Source organism: Acomys minous, assembly GCF_964271855.1.
Source record: "Acomys minous genome assembly, chromosome: 16".
Taxonomy (NCBI): Eukaryota; Metazoa; Chordata; class Mammalia; order Rodentia; family Muridae; genus Acomys; species Acomys minous.
Window position 1 is genome coordinate 43,190,688 of NC_140498.1, and position 20,098 is coordinate 43,210,785.

Here is a 20,098-nt window from a genome sequence, read left to right on the forward strand (position 1 = left end):
TCTCTCTCTGTCTCTGTCTCTCTCTGTCTCTCTCTCTCTCATCTCCTATATGGCTCCACCTTCACCCGGGAACACTTACAGACTCCATCCGGACATGATGGCATAGACCTGTCATCTCAGCAGAGGCTGAGGGCAGGAGGATGAAAAGAAGGCTTTGCCTCAGCTCCAGAGTAAGTTCAAGGCTAGCCCAAGTGACTTAGTAGACCTGTCACCAAAGAAAACGTAAGAAGAGCTGGCATGGAGCTCAGTGTCATACAGCTCGCCTGGCATATGTGAGGCTCTACTTTCAATTTCAGGTTTCTTTTTTCTGGCATTGTGGCTGAGTGGGTCTTTAGAGGCCCAAGAAGCTGCATTTTGTCAGCATCATGCTCTCCCTGCTGTGGTAACTGACCCGATGGAAACTGCTCTGCAGTGAGTGGCTAGCCTCTGGAACACTGACAAGTGGTTTGGGGGCTAGGTGAGAAAAACACAAGCCAAAGCTGTCCTGGGTTTGAATCCTGGCTGTGTGACCTCAGCTGATGCCTCAACCCCTCTGGACTGTTCTACCTAATATGTGGGAGCCAGCCAGTGCACAGGGATGTGTTCAGAGCTCTGGGTATAGAGGCCTCGCTCCTCCCTACACTCCCAGAGCGCAGAGGGGGCTGGCCCAGCTTCCCCCTGCATTGTGTAACACATATTTACTTTTCTTGTGGGACAATTCTTGGGATGGAAAGTCAAGCTGGCCTTCCAGCTCCCATGGGCTGACTCATAGCTAACCCCAAGCCGGGGGCCTCCGGAGCTCCCACTGTTCAACCTTGCCAAGAGGGGAAGCTGAGCCCTGGAAGCAGGCACAGAAGAGGGTCCAGGGTGACTCATTGAGTCTTCTTGGCCCCTGAGTCACCCTGAAGCATTCACCTCAGGCCCTCACCCATTGGGGCCTCTAGCAGCCTCCCCTGCCTGATGGGTAGCCCCACCCTGTGGTCAGTGCAGGAAGACAGGCTCCCATGACTCCCTGGTACCCTCCCTAGACTCAGGTATGTACCTGCACAGTTGGGTATGTTGCCAACTCCCACTAAGGTTGAATGGTGATTGCTCTGAACCCCAGGGTCCCGGCCATCTCCCTATATGGCCTAGCCATAGTGGGGTGAATATGAAGTTTGGGAGCCTCATTGTAGGACCATCCCTGGTCCTTTCACACTCGCCATCAGGGCTTCTCTGCAAGGAAGTCACCCCGTCAGGGCAGAGTGGTTCTAGGTGGGGCTGAACAGGCTCTGCCAGGCACAGCATCCCTGCAGGACAGACTGCCCAGCCTCCTGTCCACGCCCAGCTGCTTCTTCCTGCCTGCTGGACATTCCTCCCCATTGGGGGGCCCCTGCCCGACTCATGCAGACCAGACCAGTGCAGCTGCATTCTTGGGCAAGTGTCTAAGGTGTGAATGACCCTGGGGCTAGTCAGGTCAAAAGGTCAGAGCCTTGTTCCCTCTGGTGCCCAGAAGAAACTCAAGTGAGTCAGGCTACAATGGGCAGAACAAGAAATGAAACTGGAGCTTTAGCTCGAAGCCCATCTGGGTTCAAAAGGCAGCTTAGCAACGCCCCGAGCTGTGTGACTTTGGGGAGGTGGTTTGCTCTCTCTGCTAAATGAGAAGAACATGGGAGCTGAGATGTCCAGTCTGAGGTTTCATTTCCTTGTGGTGTGACCCTGAGCAAGTGTCTTCAACTCTCTGAACCCAGTTTTCACAGCTGCAAGATGGGAGCATCCTGATAAATCTCCGTGCACCCAGGGAAAAATGCAAGACAATGGCAGATAACAAAAAGTGCGTTTTCACGGGGGCTCATCTACGAAGCCCATCTAGGGTGACTGGAGACCCCAGCTGCCAGACCCCGATGGAAATGATGTCATAGCTGTACGATCATGGCATGCTTCCCAAGTCCCTGGAGACTCAGGTCTATGTGCTGGTCCATCTCCTCATGCCCACTGCTGCCAGCATTAACCACTTGCTGGACAAAGACTGGGTGATTAGTATTTTTCACTGAGTGAATTAATGCTTTGGTGAAAGAGTGAATGAATGAATGAATGAATGAGTGTGGTCCCAGGGCGGATTCCTGGAGCACCAGATAGTCAGTGGTCCTGAGTCAGAATTATGGCAGAAGAGAAGAGGTTTCTTTCTTCATTCTTCATTCATTCATCTGCCCACCCACCCAATAATTACTTATTTATTTATAGTCAGGTTCTCACACAGTCCAACTGGACTCAAGAAGCTCCCTTGTAGGCCAGGCTAGCCTCAAGCTTACTATACAGCCGAGGATGACCTTGAATTTCCAATCCTCCTGCCTCTACCTGGTAAGTACTGGAATTACGAGCTTGCCTGGTTTGTCTGGCACTAGGGATGGCACCTTGGGATTTGGTCGTCAACTGAGCCACATCCCTAGCCCATCACATCATCCAATATTTATTGCGCAGATTATTGTTTGACAAGTCAAGTCCTCAGATCGTGATGTCGGGGCGGAGCCCTCAGAGGGCTTGCTGTGGAAAAGCAGGGCAAGGATAGGAGATGGGGTAATTTCAAGGTCCCCAAACGGAGCAGCCAGGCAGACAAAGGGCTCACAAAGACCCCACTGTGTGGGGGTCTGGGAACACTGTGGGGAAAGAGGTCAGACTTGAGGCTGACGGTGGAGAGGAGGAAGACACTCAGTTATAGCCACCCCAAGGTCCCTCATGTCCTCACACGGTACTGGTATTTCCATGGCAACCAGGCTTTTCCCACCTGTTGCCAGGGAAGGAAGTGGACCTAAGGCCCCTAGCGCCTCCCTCGTGTGCAATTGTCCATTTATGTAGCACCTGCTGTATGACTGGCCCAGGAGTTGGGACAGCAAGCGAGGCACATCCCATGTGCAGGGCCCTTCCCATTGGGAAGATGATGGAGCAGGCAATCATATTATTTGTTTTTCTCTGTGTGTTTATGCATTTGCATATTCAGGTATGTTTGGGTGCATAAGTAGGCATGGGTATGTGTGCATGTGGAGGCAACCTCATGAGTTCCTCACACATTGTGTACTTTGGTTGTTTCTTTTGTTTTGTTTGTTTTGAGACAGGGTTTTGGTTGTCCTGGAACTCACTCTGTTGACCAGGCTGGCCTCAAACTCACAGAGATCTGCCTGCCTCTGCCTTCCAAGCATTTCTTTGTTTGTTTGTTTTGAGATAGTGCCTCTCACTCTGAACTGGGCCTTGCTGATCCATCGAGGCTAGCTAGCGATAGAGCTCCCAGGGATCCCTTTGTCTTTGCCTCCCAGCAGTTCCACCAGCCCCACTAAGAAAGGTATTGTATTTATTTTTAGTTTACGTGAACAAGTGTTTGGCTGCCTGCGTTTATGTGTACCACATGTGTGCCTGCTGCAAAACAGGGCATCTGATCTCTAGAACAGGCCTCCCAGTTTTGAGTTGCCTCATGGGTACTGGGAAATGAACCTGGATCCTCTCTAAGAACAGCAAATTGCTCTTAACTGCTAAGCCATCTCCAGCCTCAGACCCAATTTTTGTGTAGGTGCCCAATTTTTAAATCAAGTTCTCTGCTGGGCGCGGTGGCGCACACCTTTGATCCCAGTACTCGGGAGGCAGAAGCAGGCAGATCTCTGTGAGTTTGAGTCCAGCTTGGTCTACAAATCAAGTCCTGGATAGCCAGGGCTACACAGAGAAACCCTGTCTTGAAACACCCCTACTGGGAAAAACAATCAGGTCCTTATGCTTACATGACAGATATTTTACAGACTGACAGGGTACCCAGCTCACAGAGGGAGAGAGAGAGAGAGAGAGAGAAGACTCAAGTGCCAGCCAGTCAAGGAGTGCCAATAAGTGAGAACCTCTGCTGCTGGCAGTGCGCAGGCGGGCGGTATGTGGGGAATGTGGTATCACAAGGAAGGAAGCCTGTGGTGTGATGAGAGCGGATGTGATTAAAACACGCCTGTGTCTCTGTGGCCATCCTGCCATGATCTGCCCATCAGGTCTACCTTGACCTTTGTCCCCGCTCTGCTGAGCTCAAACATTCCAGCCTGGGACCCAGTCAGTGGCCAAGCTCCTATCTGCAGCTCCGCCAGCCATTCTCCCATCACAGATCCAAACTTAATCCCTGATGGATCAACCGGGCCTCTGGACAGAGCTCCGCCTCGCTGCTCTGAATCCCCGCCCCATCCTTTCCTATGGGCTGGCCAGCCCGCTCCTCACCCACGCCCTGCTCCTGCTGCCTGTGGGAGGTGCCCTATCCGGGAGCTTCCCTTGCTGGGGAGATGCTGGGCTGAGCCTGGAGCTGCCAGCCACCCTCTGCTGGGGCTTTTCTTTCCAGTTCTGGGGACTTGAGCACAGGACTGCATGAATGCGAACATCCTTCTGAGCTGCATCCTCAACCTTTTAAAGTATTTATTTATTTATAGCCAGGCGTAGTGGCCCATTCCTTAAACCCAGCACTTAGGGAGGCAGAAGCAGGTGGACCTCTGTGAGTTCAAGGCCAGTTTGGTTTACAGAGTGAGTTCCAAGACACCCAGAGCCATATAGTGAGACCTGGTCTATAGATAAGATAGATAGATAGCTATTAAAAATAAATTAAATTTAAAATATTTACTTATTTATGTTTTAAGATAGGAGCTCACTAAGTTGCCCAGGCTGGATTTGAACTCACTCCATAGCCCATATGGGGACTTGAATTTTGATCCTACTGCTTCAGCTTCCAGAGTGGCTACTATTACAGGCCTGTGCCACCAGGCCTAACTAGCAAGCTGACACTCTGGCCGTTTATTTTGATTACGTGGAAGTGTCAAAGGCTTCTATTTGTGTAAACTTGACCAGCTGTGTGTTGGACGCTGCCATATTGAGCTGCTCCAGAGCGTCAGCTGGTTGGTGGGGCTGCGGACAGAAGACCCTGGAGTCCACGCAAAGGACGAGCGAGACTCTGCGCTTCCAGGCTCCTCCTCCTAGTTCCCAGTCCCTCCTCCTCTCTCCCTCTCCCCCCCCCCACCTCTTTCTTCTCAGGTTCCACTCCTCTCTCCCTCCTCCCAACCCCCTTCTCCCAGACGCCCCGCCCCCTTTTCTCAGGCTCCTCCTCCTTCTTGTTTTAGGCTCCTCCTCCCTCCTCCCTTGTTCTCAGGCTCTTCCTTGTCTGTTCATCTTCCCTGTTCTCAGGTCTCCCTCTCCCCTCCCTCCCTCCTCCTTTCTCGACTTCCTTTTCCCTCCTCCTCTTCTTTTTCTTCCCTCGTCACCTGTGCAAATAATCTAGCCTACGCGCAGCAGCCAGAGGCTGAACAGACAACCCCGCTTCCCTCCATGCCCAGATCTGCGCTCTCTTTGGGGTGTTTCTTATCGTCCTTTGCTGCCTCCCAGGCTGATGGCCTCCCATTGAGTATGCTCCTGCCTCAGGGCCTTTGCACCTCCTCAGTCTGTGCTGGCTCGGCACACTCAGGTCTACCTTTAGCATGCTTTTTGCTGCCTCATTCAAGTGCTCAGTGAAGTCCGATGCACCACGAACTGGCTCCTTGTCTCTCCCTGAACCCAGTGCCCAGCTGTGCTGCGTTTGTCACCCCCCCCCCCCCCCCGCAGCTACCTGATTGATGCCCAGCCCCTTCCTGGCTCTCCCTCAGCACTTAACGCAGCATTTTGCCCAGTCATCAGGGACACTGAAGCAAAAGCCGGGTGCCCAGACCCCTTTCCCGCTGATCTTGAGAGGGGAGTTAATTGTCTTTCCCCCCACCCCCTTCCTGGAGAGCTCAGGGTACAGCTGGGGAGGTTCCTCTTCCCTCACCATGTGCTCTCCTCAGGCTCCATGCTTTCTCCTCAGGCTCCATGCCCCGCTGTAGGATCATGGAGGGAGGGGGCCCGAGGGCAGGCCGAGCCTTGTGTCTATGTTTTGGGGTACAGTGACACATACCCAGCTTTCCCTTTTGCCTCAGCATGGCCACACTATGTAGGCCTCTGACTTTCTCCGCACATGAGGCCTCTCTGCAGATGGCCGGGAGACCCAGTGAAAGAAATCCACTCCCTTCAGAGCCTGCAGAAGGGTGGGCTGGCTGACACCTACCTCTAGCCCAGTGGGCCCATTTCAGCTTCCAGGCCTCTCAAGTTGTGAGATGTTTCCAGCCACAAGTTGGCTGCCTGACAGCAGGCCAGGAACCAGCAGGGAGGAGCCTTCTGTAGTCTGCAGGGGTCCTGGACCTGGACCAGCACGACGTGTGGAGGCAGGTGGAGATGGACTTAGTGAAGGCAGGGAGTAAGGACCAAAGGAGGTCCCACTGTAGAGACCCTCCAAAATACATTCACCCAAAGGGTAGGCAGGCAACCAGTGACCACCCAGGGCCCTCAGCGGACACTGCTCAGACCCACCCTGCCTCTGCCCTTTTGAGGTGTTTTCAAAACCCAAGTGCTGGCCATGATGGTGCAGGCCTCTTTGTTGGGGTCTCAGGAGGCTGAGGCTGAGGGGTGTGAAATGTGGGCTAGCTTGGGCTACATGGCAAGTGTCACTAAAGAGCAACAACAGCAAACAAAGTAGAGAGCTGTGGTTCCTGTCAGAGATCCCAGCACCCAAGAGGTTGGTGCAGGAGGGTCATTGCAGGCTTGAGGTAGCCTGGGTGACCTTGTGAGTTCCAGGACATCCTGGGCTACAGTGTAAGACCCTGTCTCAAAAACTACCAATCAACCGAGAGAATTGGAGAGAGTGTGCCCAGGTTCAGAACTCATGAAGACTCCTGTGGGGATGTGGCCACGAGAGCAAGCTCTTCGCCTCATTGTCCAAGCTTGACTCTTCCTCATAGTCAGTCTGTCTGTCTGTCTCACCATTATTTGCATTATCCACCTGCGAAAGCCACTTTGTCGGCCCAGTTGCTTGTCCACAGAGGAGTGGAATGTGGCCTGTCCACAGGGGGTGGGGGGATGTGGCCTGTCCATGACATGAGGAGGGAAATGTGGCTTTTCCACAGAGGGGGGAATGTGGCCTGTGCATGAGGAGGGAAATGTGGCCTGTCCACAGAGGGGGTTAATGTGACCTGTCCACAGAGGAGGGAAATGTGGCCTGTCCACATAGAAATATGACTCAGTCACAGAAAGGAAGGAAGGGCGGGTGGGGACATTGCACTTGCCCAGCAGCCTGGAGGGAGGGCCTAGCGTTCATCTCCAGCTATGGATAAAACAAAACAAACAAAATTCTTCTTTTTCATTTTTTCTTTCTCTCTCTCTTTCCTTTTTTTTTTCCTTTTCTTTTCTTCTTCTTTTTTTTTTTTTAGACAGAGTTTCTCTGTGCAGCCTTGGCTGTCCTAGACTCTCATTGTAGACCAGGCTGGCCTCAAATTTGTAACCATCCACCTGCCTCTGCCTCCTCCTGAGTGCTGGCTTTAAAGGCGTGTGTCACCATGCCCGGCTCCAAACAAAATTCTTAACCAAAGCTGCAGTAAGTAGCTTAGCTTTAGAATCTCAGTTCTCAGAAGGCTGAGATGAAAGGCCGACAAAATAGTAGCATGTTAAGTTCAAGGCCAGCCTTAGCTATACAGCAAGACTGTCTAAAACAAAACAAAACAAAAACTGACAGAGTGCTATAGGGGTGGCTCAGCCTTGAAGAGTACTTACTGCTTTGACAGAGGGCCCAAGTTCAATTCCCAGCCTCCATGTTGCATGGCGTCTTTAACCTTAGTTCCAGGGGATCCAGGGTTTCTGACCCTGTCAGCACCTGCCCTCAGGCTCATACCTATGTGCATACACATAATGTAGAATAGAAATAAATTTTAAAGTGAAAGTTGGGGGGAGTTGTGAGCCACGGCCAGCTAGGTGTCTTTTTGAGTGCCTCTACCTTACATTTTGAGGTCCGTCTCTCACTTGAATCCTAAACTCACTAATTCTGATACTGAGCTTGCTCAGGGGATCTCCCCAATGGTTAATGATTTACTATTTTAATCTATTTATTTATTACATTTATTTTTATTTTATGGGCATTGGTGGTTTACCTGCATGTTTGTCTCTGAAGGTCCCAGACCCTCTGGAATTGGAGTTACAGACAGTTGTCAGCCGCCGTATGGGTGCTGGGAACTGAATTCAGGTCCTCTGGCAGAGCAGCCAGTGCTTTTAAAACACTGACCCACCTCTCCAGCCCCTATGAATTTCTTTTTCTGAGGCAGGGCCCACGCTGGCCTCAAACGTGCTATGCAGCAAGGATGGAGAACCTTGGCCTTCTGATGGTCCTGCGTCCACCTCTGAGTGCTGATGCTACAGATGGGGCACACGTGTGCTGAGCATGGGACCCAGAACCTCCTGGGAGCCAGGCAAACACTTCCAGCTCTTTAGTTTTCATTTTACTTGAGGAGAACTTTGTAGAACTTTCGACCAGCCACCTTATTGCAGACCATTTGGTGCAGTTTAATGCACCCACAGTGTTCTGCCTGCACCAGTTCCTTCTAATTCTAAGCCCTTTCTTCAATACAGCAGCTGTTTTGGGGGTATGTACATTCATATTTGAAAGGCTTTAGAAGTGTCTGGAACGGTACGTACAAGTGAAACGATGGGGTGCGTTAGCAGAGCTGTGCGTATATTGTGTGTGGGCAGAGGTGGTGATATTATTAATTTATGTCGCTTGCACTGGAGCAGGAGGGAGCTTGGGATGTGTGTGTGTGTGTGCGTGTACACACACACACACACACACACACTTTGTTCAGACTTCCTTGTACCCAACATGCCACCCGCTCTTTCTGCTAGCGTGGCCCCGTCTCCCATCAATATTTGGAGCAGATGAAGTTGAGACTTAATTGTGGTGCTGGAAAGACACCAGCTGCACTGCTCTCAGGGCAGAGCACCAAAGTCCCCTCAAGGAGACAAGATAGGATTAAAAACACCTGGGACAAACATGCGCACTCGCACACGCACCCACATCTGTAATCAGAGGCAGGTGGATCACTGTGATTTCAAGGCCAGCCTGATTTACAAAGCTAGTCTAAGACTGCCACGGCTACACAAAGAAACCCTGTCTCGAAAAACCAACCAACCAACCAACCAAACAAACAAAAAAACCAAAGCCGGGCACGGTGGCGCACAACTTTAATCTCAGCACTCGGGAGGCAGAGGCTGGTGGATCACTGTGAGTTCAAGGCCAGCCTGGTCTACAGTGACTCCAGGACGGCCAAGGCTACACAGAGAAACCCTGTCTCGGAAAACAAAAACAAAAACAAAAACAAAAAAACCCAAACCAAAACAAAAAACCAGCAAACTAAACCAAACACACAACCAAACACACACACCTGGGACACAGGACCCGCAGCTACTTGGGTTGTCTTTTGTCTTTTGCTGCCACCTTGTGGCAAGAATTGGAATTTCGACTCCTATTTCTGTAGTCTATCACTTGCATAGCGCTTAGCACGTACTGTCTGCCGGGTCCCGGTAAGGTCTAGCCGCTACCTGGGCCGCCATGACGAATGGATGGCAACGATACCGGGGTTATTTCCTTTGCTCTTGCAGGGTGAAGTGATAAGTAGGGAAAAGAGAGAGCAGGTGGGAGTGATTTATTTTTAATTATTCCAAATTATGCGTATGCATATGTCCATGTGTAGGTATGTGCACGTGAGTGCAGGTGTCTGCAGAGGTCAGAGGAGCTGAACGCCCCTGGAGCTGGGGTTACAGGACGTTGTAAACCGCTTGACTTGGGTTCTGGAAGAGCAGGACACGCTTTTAGCTGCTGAGGGGTCTCTCCAGCTTGCCTAGTTTATTTAATGTCCGAGGACCTGACACTTAGTGAACGATATAGGTACGGATAGTGAGTAAACAACGCATGCGGAAGGGTTTGGCCGGCGAGACCACGAGGAGATGCTGAGCTCAGGGCCAGGTATCAGCCCGGAGTGGTGGCGCACGTCTGTAATCCCAGCACTCTGGAGGCTGAGGCAGTACTGCCGCGACTGGTCATAGTGTGAATTCCGCCTCAAAACAAGCCGAACAACAACAACAAAAAGTTTAGGTGGAGTGGGTTGAAGAGATTACACGGAGCAAGGCTGTTGTAAACCAGGGAAGCACCGCTGTACCTCTGGGCAGGGTCAGGTGAACAGGGGGAGGGGCTTGAGGGCTGGGTCCTCATGGGGGTGGAGATTGGTGTGGGGAGTAGCCTTTGCTGAGTCTGGGTGACAGCGGACCCGGTCGGTGCGGGCGGAGCATTCTAGAACCATGGCCAATAGGGAGCAAGGGTGGGGTTAAAGGCGTGACCAAGCGAGGGACCAGTAAAAACGTGGGGCTGGGCTTAAGACAGTGGGCAGAGTCTGGCCGGGGCGTGTTGGGATCAGACCAATCAAGGAACAAGATAAGCCCTTGGGGGTGGGGCCAGGCCAGGCCAGGCTCTCCCTCCCGCTGTCCCGGGTCCTGGAGCTCTCCAGGCCGGGCACATCTGTCACCGCGCTGGTCCCTCTTTAGCCTGCGGGCTAGAGTGTGTGTAGGATTGACAAGGAGCTGGAGCCAGACTGAAACTGCTGAGCTCCAAGGTTCTGCGCTTCGGGCAAGGCCCCTGCTGGGGCTCTGGCGAGCTCAGCTCCCAGGTCAAGCAGGTGCCAGAACACCGTGCTGTGTCTCCAACAGCTCTGAGGGTAAGCGGGGTTGCGAGGCCTGTGCGTGCATGCGTGTTTGAATAGCTTTGTGTGGGTGCGCAACCATGTGCACCTGGGGAATAGTGTGCGTGCGTGGAGTTGCTGCGGGGAGCTGAGTGCCCATGCAAAGTTCTGGGCTGCGTGAACAAGGGCTGCCCTGTGTGGGAGTGGGGGCGCGGGTGAAATGTACAGAAGAAGGCTGTATATGTCAGGGTATCATGGAGAAAAATAAAAAGGCAGGTTACAAAGAGACCGAGGGGCGGGCTTAGGGCAGGATTTGCACTGCAAGTCATGGGGGAGAATATGTGAGGACACTCGTGGTAATGTTAGAATTGCAAATGTGTGTGCCTGCTTGAGTAGGTGGCGCTGAGGGTGCCTCTGAAGGAGTGGGGATGGAGAAAAGGCATGAAGTGTTGCTTGCTTTTAGAGGCATGAGTGTGGCTCGGGGTGGTCCTGGCCTGGATTAGCTGGCAGCCATATCAGTTTCTTACTTTGAGGGCTGGGAGAAGAGCACACCTGGTCAGTGAGGGCTGGGGTCGCTTGACAACCCGGCAGGCGATTGCTCATGCTTTATGTGAAGGGAGCTGTCACCTTACCAGCAAACTCCTCATTCCCAGGCTCCGTGCTCACCCTGCCCTGGCGGCATCCGAGTTTGAACATGGTGCAAAAATACCAGTCTCCTGTCCGAGTTTACAAGTATCCATTCGAGCTGGTCATGGCGGTGAGTGTTCGCTGGTGGCGGTGAGTGAGGGCCCTCTTGTGACTGGAGGTCAGCTGCGGTGGGAAGGAAAGAGGACATTTTCAGACCGTGAAGTGGGAAGGAATTGCTGGGCTGCTCAGCTGCCCTGACTTGTCTGCCTGGCCACCCCCTTCCACCTGTCATGACTCTTGGAAGTCAGCCTAGCAGATAAAATACAAGACCTAGGGTGGTGGTTTGTGCCTTTAACCCCAGCATTCAAGTGGCCAAAGCAGGAGGCTCAGGAGCTCAAAGTCATCCTGGGCTACATAGAAACAAGAACAGGGGGTGGAGGGGGAGCCTTCCGGTGTGCCTGTGTGCGTGTGTGTACGTGTCGTGCAGTGAGGCAGCTGGGTGCCCAGGGCTGACCCCAGTCAGTCCTCTGGATCAGGTCCCTGCACTGAGACCAGAGCTAGGGCGTGCTTGGATTCCGTCTCTGGGTTCCATCATTTTGTCTCTTGGAGCTTCAGTCTCTCCTTGGAGAAATGAGGACAGTGCTGCAGGCTTGTGGGGGAGAGTAGTGGAAGGGACTGGTGTCCCAGAAGCCCCATGATTGTCACATACTAGGCACCGGCAACATATGGCGTTTCCTGTTATCACACAAGGTCTAGAGCTGGAGCTGAAAGACCACGATGAATGCTTGCCTGGCATGCAGAAGGCTCAGTTCCATGCCTAATGCGCGCGCGCGCGCGCACGCACACACACACACACACACACACACACACACACACACACACACACACACGGGAGCGGTGGGGGAGAGAGAGAGGACAAGGTTTTAGAAATGATTATATTAAAATATCTTGAGCCGGGTGTGGTGGCGCACGCCTTTAATCCCTGCACTTGGGAGGCAGAGGCAGGCAGATCGCTGTGAGTTCGAGGACAGCCTGGTCTACAAAGTGAGTCCAGGACAGCCAAGGCTACACAGAGAGACCCTGTCTCAAACAACAACAACAACAACAACAACAACAACAACAACAACAACTAAATAAATATCTTTCAAGTATGTCCAATCTGTGGCCTATAGGGTACGTGTGTCCCAGGATAGCCATGTATGTGGCCCAGTATCGTTGTAGACTGCAACATCATATCAGTGTCAAAAGGTTGGACACCCCAAAATGCCAGTGTCTCCCCATTCTGCTGCACCCCAGCTCAACTGCTAACCTCGGCCTTCTTTTTAAGAACGTGCCTCTGCTGGTGTGTCTGTGCATGTGTCCTGTCTGGTCCAATTCTAGGAGCCCACACGCTCATATTTGTCTAGTCAGCTAGAAGACAGAGGCCCACAGGAGGCATCACTACACATGGCTGGTCCCCAGGATGGCGAGGTCGACAAGCTGGGTAGCCTTGAAGCAGGTGACTTCACTCCTGTTTTCCAGATCCTGGTGATGGCTGGTGGTTGAGTGAACTGCTGTCTGCAAAGCTCCCACAGCAGGCTCTAGTAAGAAGGAAACGAGCCATAAACTCTGGCTCTTGCTGAGAGTCCTGTTCAGACAGGCTTCAGAGCTCCCCTTCTCTGCCATGGGGCTGTGACTCCAGAGGGTGATGCTAAAACTCAGCCATGTTGGTCAGAAGGAAGGATGGGATCCATGCTGCTTCATGTCACACTTTGGCATAAGGTTGTCATGGTGATTAATGTGTGTGTGTGTGTGTGTGTGTGTGTGTGTGTGTGTGTGTGTGTGTTCCCAGTACATTGCTCACTTCATACCAAGCAGATAGGAGATACGGGATGAAGGATTGTTTCTCAGTCAGTGGCGTGTTCTCTCAGCCCAAACAAAGCCCTGGACTCAGTCCTCAGGATTTCATCGTTTCATACGGCGTGCTCAGCCATCATGCCGTTATCCTCAGTTTGCCATGAGTTCGAGGGCAGCCTTAGTTACTTGAGAGGCTGTGTGAAAGAGAAAGGCTGTCGAGCTGGCTCTTTGGATAAAGGTGGGTGCCTTCCAGCATGAAGACCCAAGTTCCATCCCTGACACCAAATGGAGGAAGAGAAGAGGCTCTCACAGGATGTTCTCTGATCTCCACATGCCCAGCCTCCTGAAAATGTGAATATTGTAGTTTAAATATGTAAAGAGTGCTCTCCTGGTCCTGGCTACTCACACTTTCTAAGCTTCCAAGCCCACTCATTCATTGTCCTCTCCATCTGGAATTGTTTCAAAACCCAGGTGTAAAGTGAGAATTTTGGAATTTTGATTTCTTTAAAAAAAAGCAAGCAAACAAACAAACCCCCCCCCCCCTCCGCAAAACACAGAGAGGACTGGAGAGGAGAGATGACTCCGCTGTTAAAGGCTAGGCTCACAACCAAAAACAAACCAAACAAAAAAACCCACAGAGATATTATAAGAGTATGTTTCTGAGTTGAGCGTGGTGGTGCAGATCTTTAATCCCAGCACTCAGGAGGCAGAGGCAGGCATATCTCTGTGAGTTCGAGGCCAGCCTAGTCTATAAAGTGAGTCCAGGACCGGCAAGGCTACACAGAGAAACCCTGTCTCGGAAAACCAAAAACCAAACCAAACCAAAGCAAAAAAACCCACAAAAGAATATGTTTTTGTTTTAATCTCAGGTGTGAGGCTCCAGGGCTTAGTTCACAGCAGCTGACTATGATTTGCCTCGTGCTCTAGAAGAGGTGTGATTTTGCCATCCTCGGATAGTTTTTGTGGCTGTGTAACATCTGGCATTCTGAGGATTTTTCGGAGGGCATGCAAAGAGTTTTGCTGTTGGCTGTGGTTTGTTATGTAGTCATTCACAAAGAAGGACGAAGAAGAGGAAGAGGAGAAGGAAGAGGAGGAGGGAAGGAAATTAGATACCCCCAAGGAGCTCTGCACCCCCTAATCAGCAGGAAGCAGTCTAACGATAACGTCGCCCCCTTTCCGACCCCTGACTTTATTCAGGCATCTCTTTCCTTTCCTTTCTATCCCTTTTTCTCTTATATCCAGTGTTAGAGGGTTGAGGGGGTGGAAGAAAAAGGGTGGAGAAGAGTGGAAGAAAAGAAAGAACCCACAAAGTAGCAAACATCAGCTACACCCAGGGCTTTCAGACTCTTGTCTGTAGGGTGGAAAATTATCTGCTGGGTGAGCTTAATACATGTGAATTCAGCAAGGGGTGGGTGGGTGGGTAGTTGGTGGTGGTGGCAGTGGCGGTGCACGCCTTTAATCGCAGGACTCGAAAGGCAGAGCCAGGTAGATCTCTGAGTTTGAAGCCAGCCTAGTCTCCAGAGTGAGTTCCAGGACAGCCAGGGCTACACAAAGAGACCCTCTCTCAAAAAACAAACAAACAAACAAACAAACAAACAAACAAAAAATGTAAATGTATCGTGTATAGGTTATATAAAATATCCACAATCAGGTGTGATGGTTCGTGCCCAGAGTCCTAGCAGTAGGTGGAAAGATGGTAGAGGCAAAGACATTGTGAGCTACAAGGCTAGCCAAAGTTACAGGAGACACTCTCAAGTTCCCCATTTAAAAAAAGTAAGAAAGAAAAGAAGAAGAAGAAGAAGAAGAAGAAGAAGAAGAAGAAGAAGAAGAAGAAGAAGAAGGGAAAGTTTTCCAATAGTGAATTTCAAGCACTTCAGAGACTGAGGCAGAGGGATCTCTGTGAGTTCCAGGCTAGCCAGGAACTCAAAATCCAAACCAAACCAACAAATTAAATAGTAAAGTGTGTTGAGTCATCTTCAAAGTGTTCTCTAAAGGGTGGGCCACAGCCTCCTCTCTCTCCTCTTCCTCCTCTCTCTCCTCTTCCTCCTCTCTCTCCTCTTCCTCCTCTCTCTCCTCTTCCTCCTCTCTCTCCTCTTCCTCCTCTCTCTCCTCTTCCGGTCCTGTCCTGTGTCCAGATCCTGCAGCTTCACCACAGACAAAGACATTTTGCTAACTGTTGACAAAAGGCTATTGTCCCTCAAATAGCTACATAACGTCGCGGAACTTGTGGCTCTGGCGGCACAAAGGGGTTTTTCTGCCCTTAATGCCCCCTTTGTTCCTCAGCTGCTGCTTGCCCTCAGCGTGGGTTCCAGGCTGGACCCCTGGGGATGAACTTAGCTGACTCCAGGCATCCGAGCACCGGCCTTTTGCTTTCTGTTTCACAGAGGTGTCTGGAGAATCGAATCACCCCTTCATGTTTCAAAAGCCCACAAGCGGAAACTGAGAAGCTTCCCAGAACATCTATTCATTTACTGATTGACTTCTAAAACTTAAAAAAAAATTCTTATTTATATGTGTGTATGTGTGTGTGTGTATGTATGTACGTACATATGTATGTATGTATGTATGTATGCATGTATGAGTTTATGTGCATCTTGTGCAGGCACCCACCAAGGCCAGAACATATTGGAGCTGGAGTCACAGGTGGTTGTGATGCAGGTGCTGGGAACCAAATCCTTGTCCTCTGGAAGAGCAGTAAGTGCTTTTAACCACTGAGAAATCTCTCTAGCAAGATTTCCAAAATGTTAATTACACTATTTTAGAGAGAGATATGGAGGTCAGAGGATAAATGTATGGATTCAGTTTTCTTTTACAGTGTGAGTCCTGGGAATTGAACTCAGGTCTTTAGTCTTACTACAGACACCTTTACCCACTGAGCCATCCCACTGGCCCAATGGACTGATTTTCAGTTCCAGACATGACCTGATTCTGTACCTCAGGCTGGCCTGGAACTCACAGCCACCTTCCTGTGTCAGCCTCCCAAGCGTGGAAACTATATTAAAAGAACTGAGCCAGGGAGATGGCTCAGTGGCTAAAGGGCTTCGTGTGCAACCATGAAGACCTGAGTCAGGATGTCCCAGCACCCACCATATAAAAGCTGAGTGCGGTAGTGTGCGCCTTTAAATCCTCAGGAAGGAGGTGCAGAGACAGGGAGATCTCCAAGGCTCACTGCCAGTCACCTAGTAGAAACATGCTGACCTCTAGGCTTAGTGAACAATTGTACATCAAAACTAAGATGGAGAGTGACAGAAGGGGATATCTGACATCAACTTCTGGTGTCCATACTCGAATATTAGGATGCAGGTACCTACTCACACACACACACACACACACACACACACACACACACACCACAGAGTTTTGATTTTTTTTTTTCCAGACAAGGTTTCTCTGTGTGGCCCTAGCTATCCTAGAACTCACTGTGTAGACCTGGTTGGCCTTGAACTCAGAGAAAAAGATTTATTTTTATTTTACATTATATGTATGTGTGTGTGTGTGTGTGTGTGTGTGTGTGTGTGTGTGTCCATGTGTGGGCATGTGTGGGCATGTGCACATGAGTGTGGGTATCCGTGGAGCCCAGAGACACTAACCTCCCTGGATTAGTAATTACACATGGTTGTAAACCTTCTGACATGGGTGCTGGGAATAGCACTAGGGTCGGTCTCCAGGAAGAACAGCCAGCACATGCTTTTAGCTGCTAAGCTATCTCTCTAGCCCCTTAAGGTCTTTAAGCCATATTTAATTTTATAAATAGCAATGCAATTTACACAATGAATAATAGAATGGTCCAATATAGCTTTATGAGTGTGGGTGTTTTGCCTGCATGCAGATATGTGTGTACCACCTGCATGCCTGGTACCACAGATCCCCTGGAACTGTAGTCACAGACAATTGTATGCTATCACGTGGGTGCTGGGAATTGGACCTGGGTCCTCTGGAAGAGCAGCAGTGCTCTTTACACTGAGCCATCTCTCTAGCTTATAACAGCTCTCACATAGGTTTTTGTAGTCCTGGACTCACTTTGTAGACCAGGCTGGCCTTGAACTCACAGAAATTCACCTATCTCTGCCCCCCTGAGTGCTGGGACTACAGCTGTGTGCCACTGTGCCTGGGTACCCTCATATAGTTTTAAACAGGAGAAAAAAAGGAGGAAAAATTGAGACAGCCTAGCTTCTGCTTCTGGTGAGTAAGCAGAGAGTGACAGAGCAAGGCACCTTTCTTTATCTGAGATAGAGTCCCTCAATGAAACTAAAGTCATTGTTTTTAAACGTGGTGCTGGTACCCACACTGTAACTGAGCCACATCCCTAACCATAGCTTTTTGCTTTTTACCATTCTCATTTGAAATGTCTTGAGAAAGACTAAAACTCTCTGATCGAGATTTTGGCTTTATTAACTGCACTGAAGTTTCTTGACCCAGTCACCAGGAAACAAATATCAGACCCCCAGAGTGAGAGGCGTCTCCCCCTTCCTGTTCCACGTTCCTTTTCCTGCCTCCTGTCTAGGAATCAGAGCGCCTGCAGGCTTGCCCTGAGCCTCTCCCCTTCTCAAAAGGCACAGGAAGATGCTCCTTCCTTTGCCGTGTTGAGCTCCAGTTCTCTTCAGAGACTTGGCCATGCTGCCTGTCTCCGGGGCTGGAGCCTCAGCTCTCCACAGAGCTTCCATCGTTATGTGGCTGCTCTGGCTGTCCACTGAGCTAATACCTCTTGTAGTGGATTCCTTATTCTTCAGGAATCCATCTGTGTCCTTTTGAGCCCCCTCCCCAACCCCCATACAAACAAATCCGAGACTATGTTCCTTTAAGTTTTGCTGCCATTTTGTCTTGTGTCAGTAACACCCAGCATGCAGCAGAGCATGGGCAGGAATTTAGAGACTCTCATGCCGTAGAGTTGGCTTACGTTGCAACGTGTGGTAAAACCCCTGGGGCAAAGCCTTGGAGGTGAAGTTTCTTTCTTTCTTTCTTTCTTTCTTTCTTTTTTCTTTTCTTCTTCTCCTCCTCCTCTTCCTCTTCTTCCTCCTCCCCCTCCTCCTCCTAATACAATTGCTCTGACATCTTTTTTTTTTTTCTTTTCAAGAGCTGAGGACCAAACCCAGGGCGTTCTAGGCAAGTGCTCTACCACTGAGCTAAATCCCCAACCTCTTAACATCTTTTTAAATATTTTATTTTATTTTATTTTATGTGCATTGGTGTGAGGATGTCAGATTCCTTGGAATTGGAGCTACAGATGGTAGTGAGCTGCTGTGTAGGTTCTGGGATTTGAACCCTGGTCCTTTGGAAGAGCAGACAGTGCTTTTAACCACTGAGCCTTCTCTCCAGCCCCTCCTCTCCCCTGCCTTTTGGTTTTTTGAGACAAGGTTTCTCTGTGTAGCCTTGGCTGTCCTGGACTCGCTTTATAGACCAGGCTGGCCTCGAACTCACAGTGACCCACCTGGCCTCTGCCACATCCAGCTTTTCTCTTCCTTTCTTGTGTGGCCACTGTCCCAGCGTGTCTTGGGCCCCAAATCCCCTTTGGTCTTGCAAACATAAGGAGGAAAAGGGGCTTGAATCGGAAGTTTGTAAGCCGTAGGTTTTCCGAGGCTTGTGGAGACGTGGTTCTACCCTCCTGCAATTTGGTGTTAAAATATTTAAAGCCCTGGCCGTGCTGTATTGATACGCAGTGTGTAATTGAGCAAATGGATCTTTAATAAGGAGCCGGATACTCTTGCAGCCCGAGCCAAAGCAGTTCCTACAGAATGGTTGCTGTGGACATCCTTTTAATAAAGCATCTGGGGCCTTATTTAAGTGAGGTTAAATGAGTTCCCAGGGGCATCATTTGATCTGGTTGTTAACTGATGAAAGGGAGCAATTCCGCCTTGGTGATGAGCTCTGATTTGGGCTATTCCTATCCACTGCCCGTCAAAGAGTCTTCGGGTGTCAGCAGCCTTGAGGTGGACAGGAGGAGGTCCCCAGCCACTGTTCCTTTCAGCATGCGTTAGCTGCTGCCCGCACTAGATCACTTTCTGCTTTTGTGACGGGAGTGCATTATTCGTCTGTTGACGTGTTTACCTGTCTTTAAGGGTCTTTTTTTCATTAAAGAAGGTTCTGGAAGGTGGTACTGTGTCTGTCTGGTGATCAGGTTTTCTTTATTTTCTCTGTGTCAAGATGTGGTGTCTGTGTGCATGTGTGTCACTCTCCACCTTACTCCCTTGAGACAGGGGCTCTCACTGAATTTAGAGCTAGCAAGTCCTAGTGACCCTCCTTTCTCTGGTATTGACAGTGCTGGATATCGGGGGTCCCAGCTCGGATCCTCATGCCTGTACGTCCCTACCACTGAGCCATCTCCCCAATCCCTACTTATTTATCTATCATTATTGTTTGCTTATTCCAGACAGGGTTTCTCTAAGTAGCCCTGGCTGGCTTAGAACTCTCTACGTAGACCAGGCTGGCCTCATACTCATAGAGATCCACCTGCCTCTGCCTCCTGAGTCCTGGGACTAAAGGTGTGCACCACCGTGCTTAGTTTATTTATCTCTTGAGATATCTCTGTAGCTCTTAGCTGTAGTTCATCCTGGAACCCCCATGAATACCATGATACCAGGATGGCCTTGAATTTCTATCTATCTTCCTGCCTCTGTTTACTGAGCGCTGAGATTACAGTCCTGTGCTACCATGTCAGGCAGTTAAAAAAAAAAACCAAACAAATTTTTTAGATTAAAAAAATCCCTATTTTATGTATATGAGTGTTGTAACTGCATACATGTATGTGCACTACATGCATGCCTGGTACCCACAAAGGTCAGAAGAGCCAAACCATCTTTCTAGCCCCCTACCTGGCACTTTTAAGGTATTTTTGTGTCACCACCACCACCCTGCAAGATCTCATGTATCCAAGGCTCAAATGCAATCCAGAGCTAAGACTGGCCTTGGATTCCTGACCCACCTTCTAAGTGCTGGGATGATAGCTGTGTGCCACCAGGCCTGCTTAGATAGTTGTTGTGGTGAGCAACACAGTAGAGACTGTAGTGCAGAAACCAAAACAAACTGACTTAAGGTCCGGTTCTGCATGCTGAGGAGCACTGTCAGGAGCCTGCCCTAGTCTCCCACAGTGAACACACTGCTTCCGGTTGGGC

General features: G+C 50.3%; 1 protein-coding gene across 1 annotated transcript in view; it reads left to right on the top strand.

Annotated features, from left to right (window-relative positions):
* Positions 1-10,298: 10,298 nt before the first annotated feature.
* The window catches only part of SEC14L5 (SEC14 like lipid binding 5), a 42,304-nt gene continuing 32,504 nt past the window's right edge, over positions 10,299-20,098 (top strand). The window contains exons 1-2 of the mRNA XM_084763861.1: positions 10,299-10,562; positions 11,180-11,283. Coding sequence (XP_084619987.1) covers positions 11,221-11,283 — 63 coding nt within the window. The 5' untranslated portion in view covers positions 10,299-10,562; positions 11,180-11,220. The remainder of the gene's footprint in view (positions 10,563-11,179; positions 11,284-20,098) is intronic.